The following is a 17,629-nucleotide window of genomic DNA, read 5'->3' as shown; positions in this document are numbered from 1 at the left end:
TTTGGCTGCTCATCCATGTGCCCAGGGAGGGAAAATGGCTGGGTCTGGGTGGTCCTTGCCAGGAATCCTCCTTGGCTTCAGTCACCGGATGGGAAGGACAAGCCGAGATATAATTTAAATTTTTTTGATGTTTTAAATGATTTAAGATGTTTTTGCTATGTTTTTTATGTATGTAAGCCGCCCCGAATAGACTTTGTCTAGGGGGGGCGGGGTATAAATCAAATAAAAGTAAAGTAAATGGGCAGCAAACAAACCAGGGATCCATGAAAGAGGAAAATTCAGGAGCATCAAAAGGGATTCTTGGAAACGGAGGAGGTGGTTCGAGACCAGGTTGGGGTGGGAACGGCTGGCTGGTTGGGCTTAATTCTGAAAGATCTGAGGAGGAAGAAGGGGGAAGGCAGCGAAAGAGATTTTCAGGTTAAGGAAGGATTGGAGCTTTTTCCTTCCCAAACCAGGAGGGAGCCAGAGATCCCGCTTGTCTGAAAAAATAGCATGTGAATCATTGCAAGCGGTGTTTATTTCTTTCCTCCTGTCCCACTTAAGGGTTAAATGCATACGAGTTTCGAGTCCTAGAGGGGAAAAGAGCCAGCGTGTCCTCTACAGGAAGTTCCCCTTTGACAAAAGAGTTCCCCTTCCTGTCTCACGGTTTTCTTCTTCCGGAGGGAAACGGGGGGCTTTGGTTCCTCCGAAGGGGACTTGAACCTTCCTAACGAGCTCGTCTCCCTCCCGAGGCCGCCCCAGGGAGCCCAGAGACGGGGTGGCGGTGAGTCCCTCTGCTCGGGTCGCAGGGGAAGGTTTGGTGGGTGGGTGGGATCTGGGGGTGGGGTGGGAGAGGAAGGGGTGTTCTCCCCCCCCATTAAGCCGGGCCTTTTGGTCAAGGAAGATGCCTTAAAGAAAATTTAATTAGTTTATTTATTAGATTTTTACCCTGCCCCTCTCTAGACAATATCTACACGGGGGGTAGCCCAAGAGATTTTGCTGCCTGAGGCCGCCGCCTGCAGTGGCTCCTAAGCACCTCGATGGGCGAAGGGAGCTGTGGTTGCTCTTCCTAAAAAGAAACAATCCCTTACAATGAGGAGAAGGGGAAAAAAATAAAATAAAAAGGAAGGGGAAAGGCTTGAAACCCCAGAAAATGGCTAACCCAGGGAAAAAAAAAACCTTGGCTTCCTTCCAAAAGAGCCAGTTAGGAAAAAAAACAAGCCTCCTGGTTCCCCAGGCAGCCCAACCCTGGAAATCAGAGAGAGGAAAAAATGTTTGGAGCTTGGGAAAAAAACAAAACTAGAGAAAGCAGGGGTTATAAAAATGGTGAAGAAAGCACAGGTAATCACAAGAATTGACATCTGTCTCGTGCCCAGATGAATCATACCTCAAGAATTAGGCTCTAAAGCAGTGGTCCCCAACCTTGGGCCTCCAGATGTTCTTGGACTACAACTCCCAGAAGCCTTCACCACCACCTCTGCTGGCCAGGATTTGTGGGAGTTGAAGTCCAAGAACATCTGGAGGCCCAAGGTTGGAGGACCACTGCTTTAAAGTGTTTGGAGGCGCTGATTCCTTTAACCCAGAAAAAGCCTTTTGGGGGGGCAGGGGACCTATGGCTGCCCTCCTTTGGGTGCCTGGCGGTGGAGCTGGAGGCTGGGACTTTAATTTTGAGCCGCCACCTCCGTGTCTCTCGGGAGAAGAGCTGATCTCTCAGGTCTTGGGCCAGTTTCTGGAGGATCGCAGATGAAAGAGCATCTCCAGAAAAAAGGAACGTTTCACTTCTAAACCACCCCTGTCAGGTTGCCTTACATCTGACTAAGCTTGAGGCATTCTTATTACTGTTATTATTATTAATAACGTATAAGAAAACTTGAGGAGGACTTGACAAGAGCAGAAATGATCCTGGAGAGGGTGGATAAAATCATAGAAATCATAGAGAAGTGAAGTTGGAAGGGGCCTACAAGGCCATCAAGTCCAATCCCCTGCTTAATGCAGGAATACAATCAAATTATATCAGCCAGGTGATTATCCAAGCTTTTCTTGAATGCCTCCACTGTTTGAGCACTTGCCAACTCCCGAGATAAAGGGTTCCACTGTCGCACGGCTCTAAGAGGAAGTTTCCCCCTGATATTCAACAGAAATCCGGCTTGCTTTAACTTCAGCCCGTTGTGGCGTGTCCTGTACTCTGGGATGATCGAGAACAGATCTTGCCCCTCCTCTGTATGACAGCCTCTCAAATATTTGAAAAGTGCTATCATATGGCGCCTCAGTCTTCTTTTCTCAAGGCTAAACATGCCCAGATCTTTCAGCCTTTCCTCATAAGGCTTGGTTTCCAGCCCCCGGATCTCCCTTGTCGCCCTCCTCTGAACTTGTTCCAATTTATCAGCATCCTTCTTCGTGTCCAGAATTGGACACAATACTCAAGGCGAAGCCTAGCCAGTGCTGAATAGAGAGGGACAAGCACTTATCGGGATTTTGAAACTATACTTCTATTAATGGAGCCTAAAATAGCATTTGCCTTGTTTGTAGCCACATCATACTGTTGGCTGATATTTAGCTTGTGATCTATGACAATTCCAAGATCCTTCTCCCTCGTAGTTTTGCTGAGCCAGATATCCCCCATTTTGCAACTGTGCAATTGATTTATTTTTGCAAGGTGCAGTACTCTGCACTTATCCCGGTTGAATTTCATTGTGTTGCTTTTGGCCCAGTGTTCTATCAAGGTCATTTTGAATGTTGTTTCTGTCTTCTAGGGTACAGTACTAACTATTCCACCCAATTTGGTATCATCTGCAAATTTGACAAGCATTCCATGCACTCCCTCATTCAAGTCATTAATAAAAATATTGAAGAGCACCGGGCCGAGGACTGAGCCTTGGGATACCCCACTTGTTACCTCCTTCCAGTTAGAGAAAGACCCATTAATCATCACCCTCTGAGTATGATTCTGTAGCCAATTATGTATCCACCTGACACTTGATCTATCCAGCCCACACCTAATCAGTATCTCATAAGGGCACTTTGTCATAAGCTTTGCTGAATTCAAGATATATTATGTCTACAGCATTCCCTCTGTCTATCAGGAAGGTTACCTGATCATGAAACGGGGTGAAATAGACTTGGAGCTTTATGGGATGACCCCTTTGTGAGGGGGAAAAGACAAACCCATTGGGGGAGTGCAGTTGTCTCATCTCAGGTAAAGGGAAGGTGTGGGTTTCAACTGAAAGAACTTCCGCAGATCACTTGTTTATCTTTCATCTTTGTCATCTGCATGTCTTTCATTTCAGGAAGGAGACATATTTCCCACATTTGACCTTCACACATCCTCTAATAATTATTAATAGAATATCTTCCTCTTTCAGAGTTTTAGTAGCAGGGCCTGATGGTGCAGTCTTTGCCCTAACAGAGACCTTGGGGGTGGCCTCTTTGGACTCATTTGGAGGTTTCCTTGGAACACAGCTCAAAGATGGAGGAAGAAGACTCAGCTGGCATTTCTGGAGAAAGAGACCCTTATACTCTCCAGACTGGAAAGAATGTGGAATTGTGGGCAAAAAAGAGGCCGATGGTCCTGGATGAGAACATCATCAGCTCAGATGGACAACAAAAGTGCTTCAGGCAGTTCTCTTACAAAGAGGCGGAGGGGCCTCGAGAGGCTTGCAGCCGACTCCATCATCTCTGCCGCCAGTGGCTGAAGCTGGAGCAACACACCAAGGCTCAGATCCTGGATCTGGTGGTCCTGGAGCAGTTCCTGGCCATCCTTCCCCCGGAGATGTCCAGCTGGGTGAGGGAATGTGGAGCGGAGACCACTTCGCAGGCGGTGGCCCTGGCCGAAGGCTTCCTCCTGAGTGAGGCAGAGGAGAAGGTGAGAGCATTTCCTCCTGGTGACTGTGAAGCAGGGGTGGGAAATATGTGGCCTCTGTACCCGAGTAAGCACTAGGAAAAATATGGCTCTTTTCTTGACATTATTACAGAATATTACAAAACCTTTTTACCCATTTCCAGTAGAGAGCTATCTTTCTGCCTATCCATTTTGTTTTTCTTTAACGTTTCCAAATTCTGTTCCTTGGACCCTCTACAGCTAAATCGTATCAAAAAACTTCCAGTGGGAATTCCACAGGATTTCCTCGCAGCAGAGAAGACAACAGCAGACAGCAGACAGATAACGTTCCCAAGAGGGGAGGAACATGATGATGATGGAGGCATCCCCTTGAAGGGTAAGGATTCCTGCTGGGAAGGGTTGTGTCTTCAAATTCCCTCTCTTTCTCTGGAGTTTCTGAGGGATTCATGGATTGTTTTTCTCTTTTGTATTGAAGAGGCGGAATATATTTGTCATCCGTCCTCTCTGTAGTTCAGAAACGGGTTCAGAACTGTTCGACCCTCAAAGATTTCCTATATCTCAATTTCTACCCAGTGCCAATGAGATAAACATTTTTATCCAAATGAAATGGGGAGCAACTGGAACAACCCAATACAAACTATGAACAAAACACATCCTGATGCCTAGAAGTGATTTGATAGCTCCTGGCATTTTCTTACCTATGTATTTATTTACAAATTGTACAGTGGTGCCTCGCTTTACGATTGCCCTGCATTATGTCAAATCCGCTTTACGACGATCTTTTTGCGATCACAATTGCGATTGCAAAACGATGGTCTAAATAGGGGAATTTCGCTTTGCGATGATCGGTTCCCTGCTTCAGGAACCGATTTTTCGCAAAACGATGATTTTTCAACAGCTGATCGGTGGTTTCAAAATGGCCACCGGGTAAATAAAATGGCTCCCCGCTGTGTTTAGGGACGGATTCCTCGCTATACAGGCAGCAAAAATGGCCGCCGTATGGAGGATCTTCGCTAGACGGTGAGTTTTAAGCCCACTGGAATGCATTGAAAGGTTTTCAGTGTGTTTCAATGGGCTTTTTATGTTCGCTTTACGATATTTTTGCTTAATGGCGATTTTCCTGAAACGGATTATTGCCGTTAAGTGAGGCACCAGTGTATTCCTATTTAATACATCCTCCAGTAATAGTTTCAAGACCTCATGACTTTTTGCTTCACAACTTTGTATTTACAATAAACAATAAACGTGTGAGATAGAAAAGCGAGGGGCCACCTCCAGCTCACTGAGGCAGCTTTCGCGGGTCATGGAGGAAGAGAACATGGGTCAACCCAATCCCCTAGAAGTGGTTCACAGCCACACCCACTGCTGTATAAGGGCAAAGATTTCTCCTTTTTACTGGGATGATTCTTACCATGTTGGGAAGGGGTTATATCCTAATCAGACTTGAATAGCCCAAAAAAAGTCCATGAGATCATTTTAAATTTCTCTTTCAGGGGTAGGAACGATGCCTCCTAGAAGAAGTTTGTTGTCTCTTCTTCCTTGTGATGGGAAAGACCAGGATCAGGTAAGGTGGGCGGTCAAAGGTTTGCTGGGGGAAAGTGTCTCCTGTCTTCTTCTGAGAAAGCAAAGAATACTGGAAGGGTTTTAATGGAGCTGCTCACAAGGCCTGGATATCCCCCTCCTCCTTATTTCCGTTACGTGCTCACTTGGGATCTGGAGCAAGAAGTAAAACTATGGAATCCCTCAAAGCCATCCCCTAACCTCCTCAAGATTAAACTGAAAAGTACTTATAAAAATAATTTCTCTTAAAATGAAAAAAAAAGAAAGAAAAGCTTTTTTTCCTGATCCCGGAAGACTCCTGAAGCAACAGTTTTCACTGGGGGGGGGCTCTAATGCCTCCCTAACTTGACAAACCAGGAAGACGGAAGCTAGACATGCCACCTGGTTGTGTTTTGTGTCCATTCTTTATATATTTTCTTGGTTTTTTTTCCATTCTTGAATGGACGGACCCCGTTGGCCACTTCTAGCCCTGGTCCTGTTGCCAAGGGAGGTAAAAATGCCCCTCTCTGTCCCCCAAGATCCCTCTCCTCCACTTATAGGGAGTCTGGGAGTTGGAGCTGAAGGACACAGCCCTCTTCTTCCCAATCCTCTTGTTTCCAAGGAACTGGGATTCAGAGATGTGTGGCCTTTGTCCTGGAGGGAGCCTTGAGTCCATAGGATTTGTGCTCCTTGTTCAGAGGAGCTTCCGGCAGGAAGGCTGTGAATTCCACCCACAGAATTTTAAGTCCTGAGGCATAGACCCCTGGGCATCTTAGGTTAACTTTGGTCCACATACAGTGGTGCCTTGCTTAACGAGGATAATCCATTCCAGCGAAATCGCTGTAGAGTGAAATCCTCGTTAAGCGAAATAAAAAATCCCATTGAAACGCATTGAAGCCCTGTTCAATGTGTTCCAGTGGGCTGAAAAACTCACCTTCCAGCGAAGATCCTCCATAGAGGCGGCCATTTTCAGTGCCCGTAAAGCGAAGAACCCGTCCAAAAACACAGGGGGGAGCCATTTTACACAGCGGGTGGCCATTTTGAAACCGTCAGTTTTAAAAACGTCTAGCAAAGAATCAGTTCCCGAAGCAGGGAACCGATTGTCGAGAAGCGAATTTTGCCTATTAAAACATTGTTTTGCGATCGCAAAAGCGATTGCAAAACAGTCATCGTATAGCGGTTTCATCACTTAACGAGGTAATCGTTAAGCGAGGCACCACTGTATTAAACCAGAGTCTACTAGTCGTAAGCAGAAAATGGTTTATTTCTCTCCAGTTTCTGATGACCTTTGAGGAGGTGGCCGTGAACTTCACGCAGGAGGAGTGGGCGCTGCTGGATCCGGAACAGAGGTCCCTCCACAGGGAAGTCATGGAGGAGAACCGTCAGATCTTGGCCTCTCTTGGTAAGTCCACCTCTCTCCCTGGTTCACAGTGAGTGCAGTAACAGTACCATCAACCGTAATGCTTCTCATGGGGGATGATTCAGTAGGCCTGGGGAACTCCTGGGAGCCTCCTAGAATGGCTGAATTCTGGATCCCATCAGCCCTGGCCAGCCTGGACCATGGTGAAGCACGATGGGAAACGGAGCTCATCTCAATCAGAAGCAAAGTTTTGTCAGTTCTGCCTTGGGGCGTTCCGGAGAGGTGGCGCTTGTTTAAGAAGAGGTTTTAGATCTCGACTGCCTGGACCCGAGGGTGTTCTTCCACAACCTGTGTGATGATGGATGGAAGGGATGACCCTAAAGCAAGAAGAAAAGAGAGAGAAAAAACAGGCTCCCTCACAATGTTAAGTGGAGATTCTAGCGAAGGGAAACAGAGCAGGAATTTTTAAATAACTTCAACATTTTTAAACAGTGGTTTCTCAAATAAAAATGTATGTTTTTGCTTATTACAAGGGAAAATGTCTCTTTTTTCCCTCTACTCTAGATTGTGGAGAAAACCTTTTGGAAACCATGGGACCTTCTGAATCTCCTGTTACCATCGCACCGCTTTGCGACAATGAGATGGGAGAGCCGTACTTAAGAGGTTTCTGTTCTTTCGGAAGGCAGGGCGGGGGGATCTAAAACATTTCCAGCGCCACTATGGGCTACACTCCTAAATCTTCTTGAGGGGGGTTGGAGGTTGACTCCCCCAAATGGCTATTTTTCCTATAGATCTAATCCTGTCCTTACTGGGGACATCTTTTCATTCAAGAGGAGATCCCAGGGTGAGGAATATTATTTCAGTGGATATAAAGAGGTTTACTGGCGCACAAAGTCAAATAGGTACAGAAGCTCTAAATCTACTGTAGACAGTACAGTGGTGGCTCGCAAGACGGGCGCTCCATTTAACGATGAATCCGCATTATGATGAGGTTTTTGCGAACGCAAAAGCGATCGCAAAACATTTTGAATTGGGGAATTTCGCTGCGCAATGATCGATTCCCTGTTTTGGGAACCAATTTTCGCTTCCTGACAATCAAAACAGCTGATCATCAGGTTTTCAAAATGGCCGCCGGGTGCTCAAAATGGCTCCCTGCTGTGTTTAGGAGCCATTTTATGCTGCACAGGCACCTGAAAATGGCCGCCCCTATGGAGGATCTTCGCTGGACGGTGAGTTCTTAGCTGATTGGAATGCATTAACTAGGTTTTAATGCATTTCAATTGTTTTAATGCGTTTCAATCGCTCTAGCCGGCTAGAGTGGTCTGGTAGTCCAGATAGGCGGGGTATAAATCAAATCAATCAATCAATCAATAAATATTTTATTTTTGCTTTACGACGTTTTCGTTTTACAGCAATTTCGCTGGAACGAATTAACTTAAGCGAGGCACCACTGTAAATCAGTCCAAGTGAAGCCAACACAGAAGCAATTCCAGTAGCTAAACCAATAGAGCCCCAAACGTCCTTCGCAGCCATGGTCAGAAGGCACCACAGTCATAAGCAGGAACGGGAGGGGCTTGATGTCCATTGACTTCGCCCTTCCTTCCTTAAAGTTTATGTAACAGGGCTGGAACTCAGCGGTAGGGTTATGTGCCTTCATTTCCCTGGGATGCCGTGTTTTCTCCCAAGGAGACAGTTTGCTCATGAGGAATCCCTTCCCTGCAGGTGCAGGCTTGCTGGTCTAAGCTCACTCTGAGTTTGTATCTACCACCTCTGCATCACATGTGGGCTGGAGGGCCCGACCGTTTGATTCAGCTATCAAGCCACCATCAGCTACCGGCCCAAATCGTCAGTCTGTTGAGGCCCCCTGCTCTAGAACAACCTTGGGCCTCCAGAGGTTCTTGAACTTCAGCTCCCTGGCCAGGAGAGGTGGTGGTGAAGGCTTCTGGGAGTTGTAGTCCAAGAACATCTGAAGGCCCAAGGTTGGGCCTTCATCCCCTTTGTCTTTCTAACGAGCCTATTCAGACCAAAGGGAAGTGAAACCAATGTGGAGGATGTATTAGGGATCTCCTGCCAGACTGAAGAAACTGCTTGGATGAGCAGCAAAATGTTTCGACTGGAGATGAGGGCCAGATCGTCCGCCACCGGCCCGACTCATCCTTCCAATCGTTCTCGAGTGCCGTTCTCTTCCCGGTCGTCTAGCCACTCCTGGCAGAGGGAGGGAGGATGAGTCTCCCTGCAAGGCTGCAAAGAGGGTAGCCGAGTGGCACTCCGGAGCGAATGGAAGGAAGAGGGGCTACCGGTGGCAGATGCATGAGTGGGTGGTTCGGCCCCAGGGGTCAGACCCTTGTTAACTCCAGCTGCACGGGGATTTTTTTTTTCATATACGAATACTAATACTGTACCTCAATTTCTAGTTTCAACCTAACAAGAAAGTAATCCAGTTCCCATAACTCAACTCCCAGATTTCCTGATGTTATTTTTCTGTTAATATCTAGTTACTTCATTTTAAGACCTTTTCCCCCGTTCCAGAAGATTCTTTTGCTCCCCGTTGGGATTCAGTCTTGTCTGTGCTTCTTGTTCTTCCAGCAGATGAGGAATGTTACACCAGAGGAGAACCCTCCAGTTGCACCATGTGGGGAAAATATTTTCCTGAAAATGTGGCACTCACACTTCACGAGACGGTTCCCGCTGTGAACATACTTTTCAGAAACGAGCTGTCCGAAAAAGGTTTTGATGGAACACCGGAATTTGCAAGCCACCTGAACGCTGAGGGAGGAGCAGAAAAATACCACTGTCAGAAATGTGAGAAAATTTTGGCTTGGAATTCTGTTCTTGAGGTGCACCAGAGTGTCCACACAGAAGAAGAACTGTGTGATTGTCAGGAATATAAAAATGATAATTTTATTGTGTCAACCTTTGATGAGTATCAAATAACCCACACTGGAGAGAAACTATACAAATGCCAGGAATGTGGAAAATCTTTTAATTATATTTCAGCCCTCCTGACGCACCAGAGAGTCCACACTGGAGAGAAACCGTACAAATGCCACGAGTGCGAGAAATGTTTTTGTGACAGCTCAACCCTTTTGAAACATCAGAGAGTCCACACAGGAGAGAAACCCTTCAAGTGTCAGGAATGTGGGAAATGTTTTGCTCAGAATTCACACCTTCTGGGGCACCAGAGAGTCCACACTGGGGAGAAACCATACAAATGCCAGGAGTGTGGGAAATGTTTCTCTCACAACACTAACCTTCTGAGACACCAGCGAGTCCATACTGGAGAGAAACCATACAGATGCCAAGAGTGTGGGAAATGTTTTTCTCACAATTCAACACTTTTAAAACATCTGATAGTACACACTGGAGAGAAGCCATTCAAGTGTCAGGAATGTGGGAAATGTTTTGCTTGGAAATCAGTCCTTCTGACACACCAGAGAGTCCACAAAGGAGAGAAACCATATAAATGTGAAGAATGTGGGAAATGTTTCACTCGGAATTCACATGTTCTGACACACCAGAGAATCCATACAGGAGAGAAGCCATACAAATGCCAGGAGTGCAGGAAACATTTTGCTCAGAATTCACACCTTCTTCGACACCAGACTATTCATACAGGACAGAGATCTTACAAGTGCCAGGAGTGTGGGAAATGTTTTCCTAACAATTCATCACTTTCAAAACATCTGAGAGTACACACTGGCGAGAGATCATGCAAGTGCCAGAAATGTGGGAAGTGCTTTGCTCAGTATTCACAACTTTGTGGGCACCAGAGAATCCACACTGGAGAAAAACTCCAATTGCCAAGAGTGTGGGAAATATTTTGCTCGGAATTCAACCCTTCTGAAACACCAGTGAGTCCGCAAAATGGAGAGATCATAGAACTACAATACTGAGGGAAGTATTTTATTCATAAGCCATACTTCAGGAGGCATCAGAGAACCCACAGAGGAGGAAAACGACACAAATGGTAGGAGTGTGGGAAATGTCATTTTCACAGTACATCCCTTCTTCAGCACCGAAGAGCCCACACAAGAGAGAAACCATACAAATGCTGGGAGCATTGGAAATGCCTCACTCAATTTTTCCCTTTTCTGACCCATCTCACAGTTTAAACAGGGGAAGCCGACGTTGGCCAAGTGATTGAAGAGTTAGGGCCTATTCATATTTGAACTCTACCCAACTGAATCTCAGACGATTTGTATTTTTTAAAAGTAGGAAGCTCCCTGGTGGAGAGGAAAAACTACAGATGGGTTGGGGGGGGGGGGACTCAGGGCTGATTCTCATTTCCGGTTGTATCATGTGATTTATGGGGGGGGGGAATGTGGACCAACTGACCCCATCCATTTCCTGCATTTTATCCTAATGGGGTTGTCCCCTTATATGAAAAACTAAATGTGCTTCAGATATAAGGGGAGAAGTGAAATAAAGGAGATTTCACATTTGCAGTAAGAACTGAACCACTTAAAATTTTGAATGCTCTTTTCCATTAATTTTTTTAAAAAACAAACTTCTTCTTGGTTTATAAATCCTGCTTAAAAAGTTTCAAGGTCACAAATTGCCGACCAAGGTTGGAACATAAAGTTAAAATATACCCTCTTTGAATTCTGTGGTTTACGTATCAGGACATCTGGTCCTTAACAAGTCTAAAAATTAGATAAATACAACCTCAGATGAACGACAACACATGGCATATTACACCGTGTCATGATGTGTTTTACAAGAATAAAACCAAAACAGAGAAGCCATGTGTGCAAAACCTAAGTACACCTTAAGATTCAATAGCTTGTAAAATCACCTTTAGCAGCAATAATTTGAAGTACAGTGGTGCCTCGCTTAACAGGCACCCCGTTTAATGACGAAATCGCATAGCGATTAACTTTTTGCAATTGCTTTGCAATGTTCCCTAGGGGGAAAATCGCTTTGCGGTGATCTGTACCCTGTTTCACTTACCCGTCATCGCAAAGCGATGATTTTTTAACAGCTGATTGGCGGTTCCAAAATGGCCACCGGATTAAAAAATGGCCGCCAGCTGTTTTCTGGGATGGATTCCTCGCTTACCAGGCAGTGAAAATGGCCGCCGTATGGAGGATTTTCGCTTAAAGGTGAGTCTGAAGCCCATAGGAACGCATTGAAGGGGTTTCAATGCATTCCTATGGGCTTTTTAATATCGCATAGCAACGAAATCGCTTTGCAGCGATTTTTGCTGCACCGATTATCGTCGTTATGCGAGGCACCACTGTAATTGTTTTCTTTATGGCTCTATCAATGTCTCACATCATTGTGGAGGAATTTTGGTCCGCTCTTGTTTATAACATTGCTTCAGGACATGGAGGTTTGTGATCATTTGTTTATGCACAGCTCTCTTTAAGGTTCCACTCCAGCATTTAAATCAGATTGAGATCCAGACGTTGACTGGGCCGTTGCAACACCTTGATTTTTTTTCTTTTTCAGCCATTCTGTTATATATTGGCTGGTGTGCTTGGGATCATTGTCCTGTTGCATGACCCACTTTCAGCCAAACATTCGCTGTCGGACAGATGGCTTCACATTTGACTGTAGAATACTTTGGTATACCGAAGAGTTCATGGTTGACTCAAGGACTGCGAGGTGCCCAAGTTCTGTGGCTGCAAAACAAGCCCAAACCATCATTCCTCCACCACCGTGATTGACGGTATATCTGTTGATATACCTCAACAAATGAGAAACCCTGACATCTGACCGTTCAGCCTGGAGGCAGGCAGTGCTTCACGGCCTCTCCCAATTTGAAGAGACCCTTGTCCAGCAGGCCGAGGCAAAGAGGAAGTCACAAAAGCAGCAAAACCAGGGAGCTGGACAGGGGACAGATTGGATTTGTCTTCAGTGTGGAAGAGATTGCCACTCTCGAATTGGCCTCTTCAGCCACACTAGACGCTGTTCCAAGTCCTCCATACAGAGCACGACACCATAGTCTTTCGAGACTGAAGGATGCCTAACTGTTGATATGCTGCGTTTGGTTTTCACCAAATGTGACTGCGGCCCACCCGAAGCTAAGCATCTTTAGGTTTTAAACTACTTAACAACTTTGCATTCATACTATTTTGTTATATTATTGTACATTACCAAGAAAAATTAATTAGTCATTTACAAATGAAATTATGTAAAATGTCCATCTCTTCTTCTGAAAAGACATTTGTCCCCATCGCATTGTTGAAAGTCCTTTTGGAATCTGTATCGCCTTTAGTTCTTCATTTCGTGCTTTTGCTGCTTGTTTTCAGTCCATATCGTCCTTTCTCCAACCTGCAAAGAAACTCAGGATACTTTTGGTTGATGAAAGAGGGTGCTTTTGTTTCTCCGTGCTGATTTACTTGTGAACAGCAGTCTTGCAGAGTAGGACAGGCGAACAATTGCTTTGTCGATATTAGGACAGGATGAGTGTCTGAAACATATTCTTTATATTCCTAGCCAAATGATTTCTGATTAGGCATGGGGCCAGGATATCATCAGGCTATCTTTCATCCCCCTTCCTAGTTCTCCTATTGGATATGTACATTGACCACAGGTACAGGAAATGATGGTGGTCCTAATCCTTTTTCCAGAACACTTTTGTGAGATAAACTATTTTCCTTAGAAGTCATATTGGGGTGATAAAACACACAATTGCGGACATGTATCTCTCATACCCCACAAAACTTTGTCTCAAATTTGAATTGTCTCTCCATATTTTTCAATTAACTGTATTTATCGTAATGAATAAACAATTTTAATCTCCTGACTTGGCCCAGCCTCATTCAATTCTGACATTCTTGTCTCCATAACAGTCTGCCTACTAGTTTCTCCGTTAAGCGAGTGGTTTAACTCAGGGCTCAGGATCTTTGAAAGACAGTAAAACTGGTTTTTCTGGGTACACTTTCTATCTAATAAGCTCAGTAGGTTGTTGCATTAATATATTAGTCTTCCTCAGCTTACCGGCAATCCTCTTACTAAATTACCTCAAACTTTTACCTCAGAGAATTCCTTTAACTGACAGGTCAAAAGACACCCTTCTCTCAAATTCTAAACTGAGTTAGAATTTCAATCACTAGGTCTTTGAATCCCACTGCTTGGGATCTTCCAAATTCCCACTGGATTTTTGGATCCCACTTGCTGCCACCAATGTTGTGACCCACCCCAACTTAGGCTTGTTACTTTTTAAAATAACTTTCAGGCCATTAATCAGACCTGGTAGCTAAAGAATGAAAAATGATACATACTTCTTGCAATTTCTCGGCATTGCATGGTCTTACCTTGGGGTGAATTTGTTTGGATGTCCACTTCTGGGAAGATTGGCAACTGACTTGAGTGTTTTCCACTTGTGAATAATCTTCCTCATTGTAGAATTATGGACTTTAAATTGTTTGGAAATGGCCTTATAACCTACCTCCGGAGATTCGCGCTGCACCCTCGCTGGGTACTTTTAAGAACCAACTAAAAACATGGATGTATAGGCAGGCCTTCCCTTCCAGTTAATTCCTGTCCTCTTTCCTTTTTTTCTCTTTATTTGATTTATTTTTATTTTTCCCATCTTATAGAATCATTTAATTAATTCATTGTTATAATTTTTTTTAGAACTTGTTATCCTTATGTTGTAAGCCGCCTATAGTGGTCGAAATGACTAGATAGGTGGGGTATAAATACAATAAAAAAATAAAAAATAAACCCTTCCCAGATTGATGGGCAGCATCAATTGCTTATCTATGATCATTGCCTATGTGTTTCTTCCTTGGCATTGTGTTAACACACACTGGAATGCTTCAGACCAACAAACTGCTAAAACTTTGCCTTTGATAGAGATGGTCACACTTGCTGATAATTAGTTACTTAAGAGCATTGGGTTAGTAGCACCTGGCCACTACTTAGCCTCCTAATTCCTATGGAATCAGTAAGGGTGTAGTTAGTTTTTCACACATGACTTCTCCATTTGCATTTTATTTTTGCAAAATAAACCATGACAGTGTAATATGTCATGTAGACCAGGTTATTTTTTAAATGTCCTGATACATAGAACCAAAGAATTCAAACAGGGTGTACTTTCTTTTTCACATGACTGTATAATTAACCTTAGAATGGCAAAGCTGGAAGGACCCTATGGATCATTGAGTCCGGCCTCTGTCAGAACTGTAAAACTGTCTTTGATATTTTTTGGATTTGCTGTTTTTTAAGTATAGAACCTAGAAATGATGTGAATAAATAGATCTTACACAGGATCAACAAGTTGTCTGGAATTATTGTAGCAATGAAGACACTTGTAATGCAATGGCCATATGATTTTGCAATAGCTTGTTACTGATGACCTGGATTCATTCTGGAATTAACTCTTTACTAGGATAATGTCAGCTATGCTGAATTATAGAATCTGTTCTTTGCCTGGGAGGTCTATGAATCTTTGTAGGACTCCTGGGGAGGTCAGTTACCTTTCTCAGGTTCCAATAAAGATAACTTGATAAAGGTGCTACTTAGATCAGTGGTCCCCAACTGTGGGCCTCCAGATGTTCTTGGACTTCAACTCCCAGAAATCCTGGCCAGCAGAGGTGGTGGTGAAGGCTTCTGGGAGTTGTAGTCCAAGAACATGCGGAGGCCCGAGGTTGGGGACCACTGAGTCTTAGATGACTGTGGTGTCAACACGAAAAGGGCCTGGGAAGGGACAGAGAGAAGGGAAAGCAGAGGAGGCTGAAGCGAGGAGCCTAGCTTTGAAGAGCTTTGCCTCCTTGCCCCCAGGAAAGATGGGGGGGGGAACGCTTGTCTGCTCATCCATGTGCTCAGGGAGGAGATTGGCTGGGTCTGGGTCTCTTTTGCCAGCGAGTCCTCTTTGGCTTCAGTCACGTGATGGGAAGTATAGAGATAGCCAGCCAAAGGGGGGGAAGACAAACACAAAATTCCTGGAGCATTAAAAGGGATTCTTCAAAAGTCTCAGAAAGTGGAGGTGGTTCCCCACAAGATGGTTGGGGTGGGAAGCACTGGTTGGATTCAGTTGGGAAAGATCTGGAAGGAGGAAGAAGAAGGGCAGCCAAGGGATTTCCTGGGTCAGGAACCCCCTGAACTTTTCCCTTTCCAAGCCCAGAGATTGCAGCCAGAGATCCCAGCTGCCTGTAACGCCAACATACAAGTCAGTACCAGGGATGTTTCTTTCTTCCTCTTCTCTCGAAGGGGTTAAAATCACAGAGTTTTGATTTCCTAGAGGGGAAGAGAGCAGCTGGCGTGGGAAGCAGCGAGTCCTCCACAGGAAGTGTCCGGTTTCGCAAAAGGTCCTCCCTTTGTCTCCCCCTTTTCATTTTTCGGTGGGAAACAAGGGCTTTGACTCCTCCCAAGGGGGGGGGGACTCCAGAGGGCCCCCAATTTATCCCAGCCCACTCGGGCTGCTGCTCCTTTCTGGGGCCACGGAGAATGCGGGGGTGGGTGGGCGGAGGGGGGGAGAAAGGTTGGTGTTGCTAGAATACAGTAGGTTTCCTCCTTATCCGTGGGATCCGTATCAGCTGATTCACTCATCCAGGGTCTGAAAATATAAAAAATGTTGAGTCCCATATATGTGTGTGTGACACATACATATACATACACACACGATTTCTATGATTTCTATGACATATATACGTACATATGTACCAGTTTCACTGAAAATAAAGACTTAACAGCTTTGCCCTCATAACCATAATCCTATTATTTAAACAGCCAAGAAAAATCTATGGGATTGTTTTGAATTCCTCCAGTCTCTTCTTCCTCGTGATCGGTAGGGCCCAGATCAATCCCCCCCCAAGATAAAAAGAGTACCTGGGGAGTCTCTTCCTAGTGGTAGAAGATGCCAGAAAATGAGCGTATGATCAGAAGGCATCTGGAGTCATGATTTCTGTTTTTAATCTATGAGCACAGATGGGCCTGTGACCGGAGAGTGGCTTGATTGGATCGTAGTTTGAGAATGATCCTATGTAACAGTCATGCGAATCCAAGAACTAGATAGCTCAGTGGTGTAAGTCTCTCTCTCTGCAAAGTCAGTGGTTTGGAGTTCGATTCTTCACTGTGCCTCCTTGGCACGGGCGAGGGTTTGAAGCAAGAACCTGCATCTGAACTGTCAAAGCTAGGGTTGCCAGATGTCAGGCAAAAGGAGGACAAGTCCTCCTTTTTAGCCTAATGTCCTCCGTCAGGCAGGCAAAAATAAAAACCTTTAAAATGTCAGGCTTTTGTATATGTTATAATTTTGGATGGGAGGGGGAGAGGTGGAAGGACCCCCTTCCCCCTGGCTTTCCCCGCCCCCACGTGCCTGCCCACCCCCGGTATTTTGAAAAAAAAAAGCCTCCATTGAATTTATTTTTAATTTTTAATATGACTGTTTCTTTGTCAGTTCACTAAGAGACATTTATTGGTAGCTATTGTAATAAAATTGTATTGATTGCGGGTTTAATCTGGAATGATTCAATTGAAACATTCAATATGTCCTCCTTTGTCCTCCTTTTTGTCTTTCTATGTCCTCCTTTTCGTACCCGTGTATCTGGCAACCCTGACGGGTGAGTAGGAGAGGCAGAGAGGAATCTCGCATACTGAAGTCAGTTGTGCTCCCCCCCACAACCCATGGAACAATGGTGGCAAGGTGTGACAGAAAGACACCTTTATGAAGATGACTGAGCAACACCATACCTTGATGGAGCACATGCTGAACATGCAGCAGAAGGTGCAGAAGGCCATGTTACAATAGATAGGGTGAGGTACAGAACAGAAAACCTGGTCCAGGGTCCTGCACCCATAAAATTATAGAAAATGTGCCCAAACTGCCTTTTTTGTTTGAGCAGGTAGCCATGGTAGCTAAGTGGCCCTGACAACACTAGACATTGATATTAGCACCCTGCCTGACCAGATTACCTCAAGAGATAATTGACTCCATGGAACCAACCAAGATGATTGTGAAGCAG

The 17,629-nt window shown here is 44.9% G+C and overlaps 1 protein-coding gene and 1 long non-coding RNA gene across 2 annotated transcripts; one reads left to right on the top strand and one right to left on the bottom strand.

Moving 5' to 3' along the window:
* The first annotated feature begins 641 nt into the window (after nucleotides 1–641).
* On the top strand, nucleotides 642–13,464 carry LOC110069976 (uncharacterized). Its single transcript, XM_072988156.2, is given in 8 exon segments — nucleotides 642–763; nucleotides 3,342–3,841; nucleotides 4,058–4,193; nucleotides 5,311–5,381; nucleotides 6,632–6,758; nucleotides 7,281–7,379; nucleotides 9,303–10,497; nucleotides 10,499–13,464. Coding segments are annotated over 7 exon segments (2,097 nt in total). The 5' UTR covers nucleotides 642–763; nucleotides 3,342–3,445; the 3' UTR covers nucleotides 10,572–13,464.
* Nucleotides 13,078–16,028, bottom strand: LOC144587477 (uncharacterized). Its single transcript, XR_013542631.1, has 2 exons — nucleotides 14,392–16,028; nucleotides 13,078–14,108 (listed from the first exon to the last, which is right to left on the bottom strand). It is a non-coding gene; the product is annotated as an uncharacterized LOC144587477 (long non-coding RNA).
* Nucleotides 16,029–17,629: the final 1,601 nt, after the last annotated feature.

This window comes from Pogona vitticeps, chromosome 2 (genome assembly GCF_051106095.1).
Source record: "Pogona vitticeps strain Pit_001003342236 chromosome 2, PviZW2.1, whole genome shotgun sequence".
NCBI lineage: Eukaryota > Metazoa > Chordata > Lepidosauria > Squamata > Agamidae > Pogona > Pogona vitticeps.
Note: the sequence above shows the minus strand (reverse complement) of the source record. Positions and strands in the feature narration are given on the sequence as shown.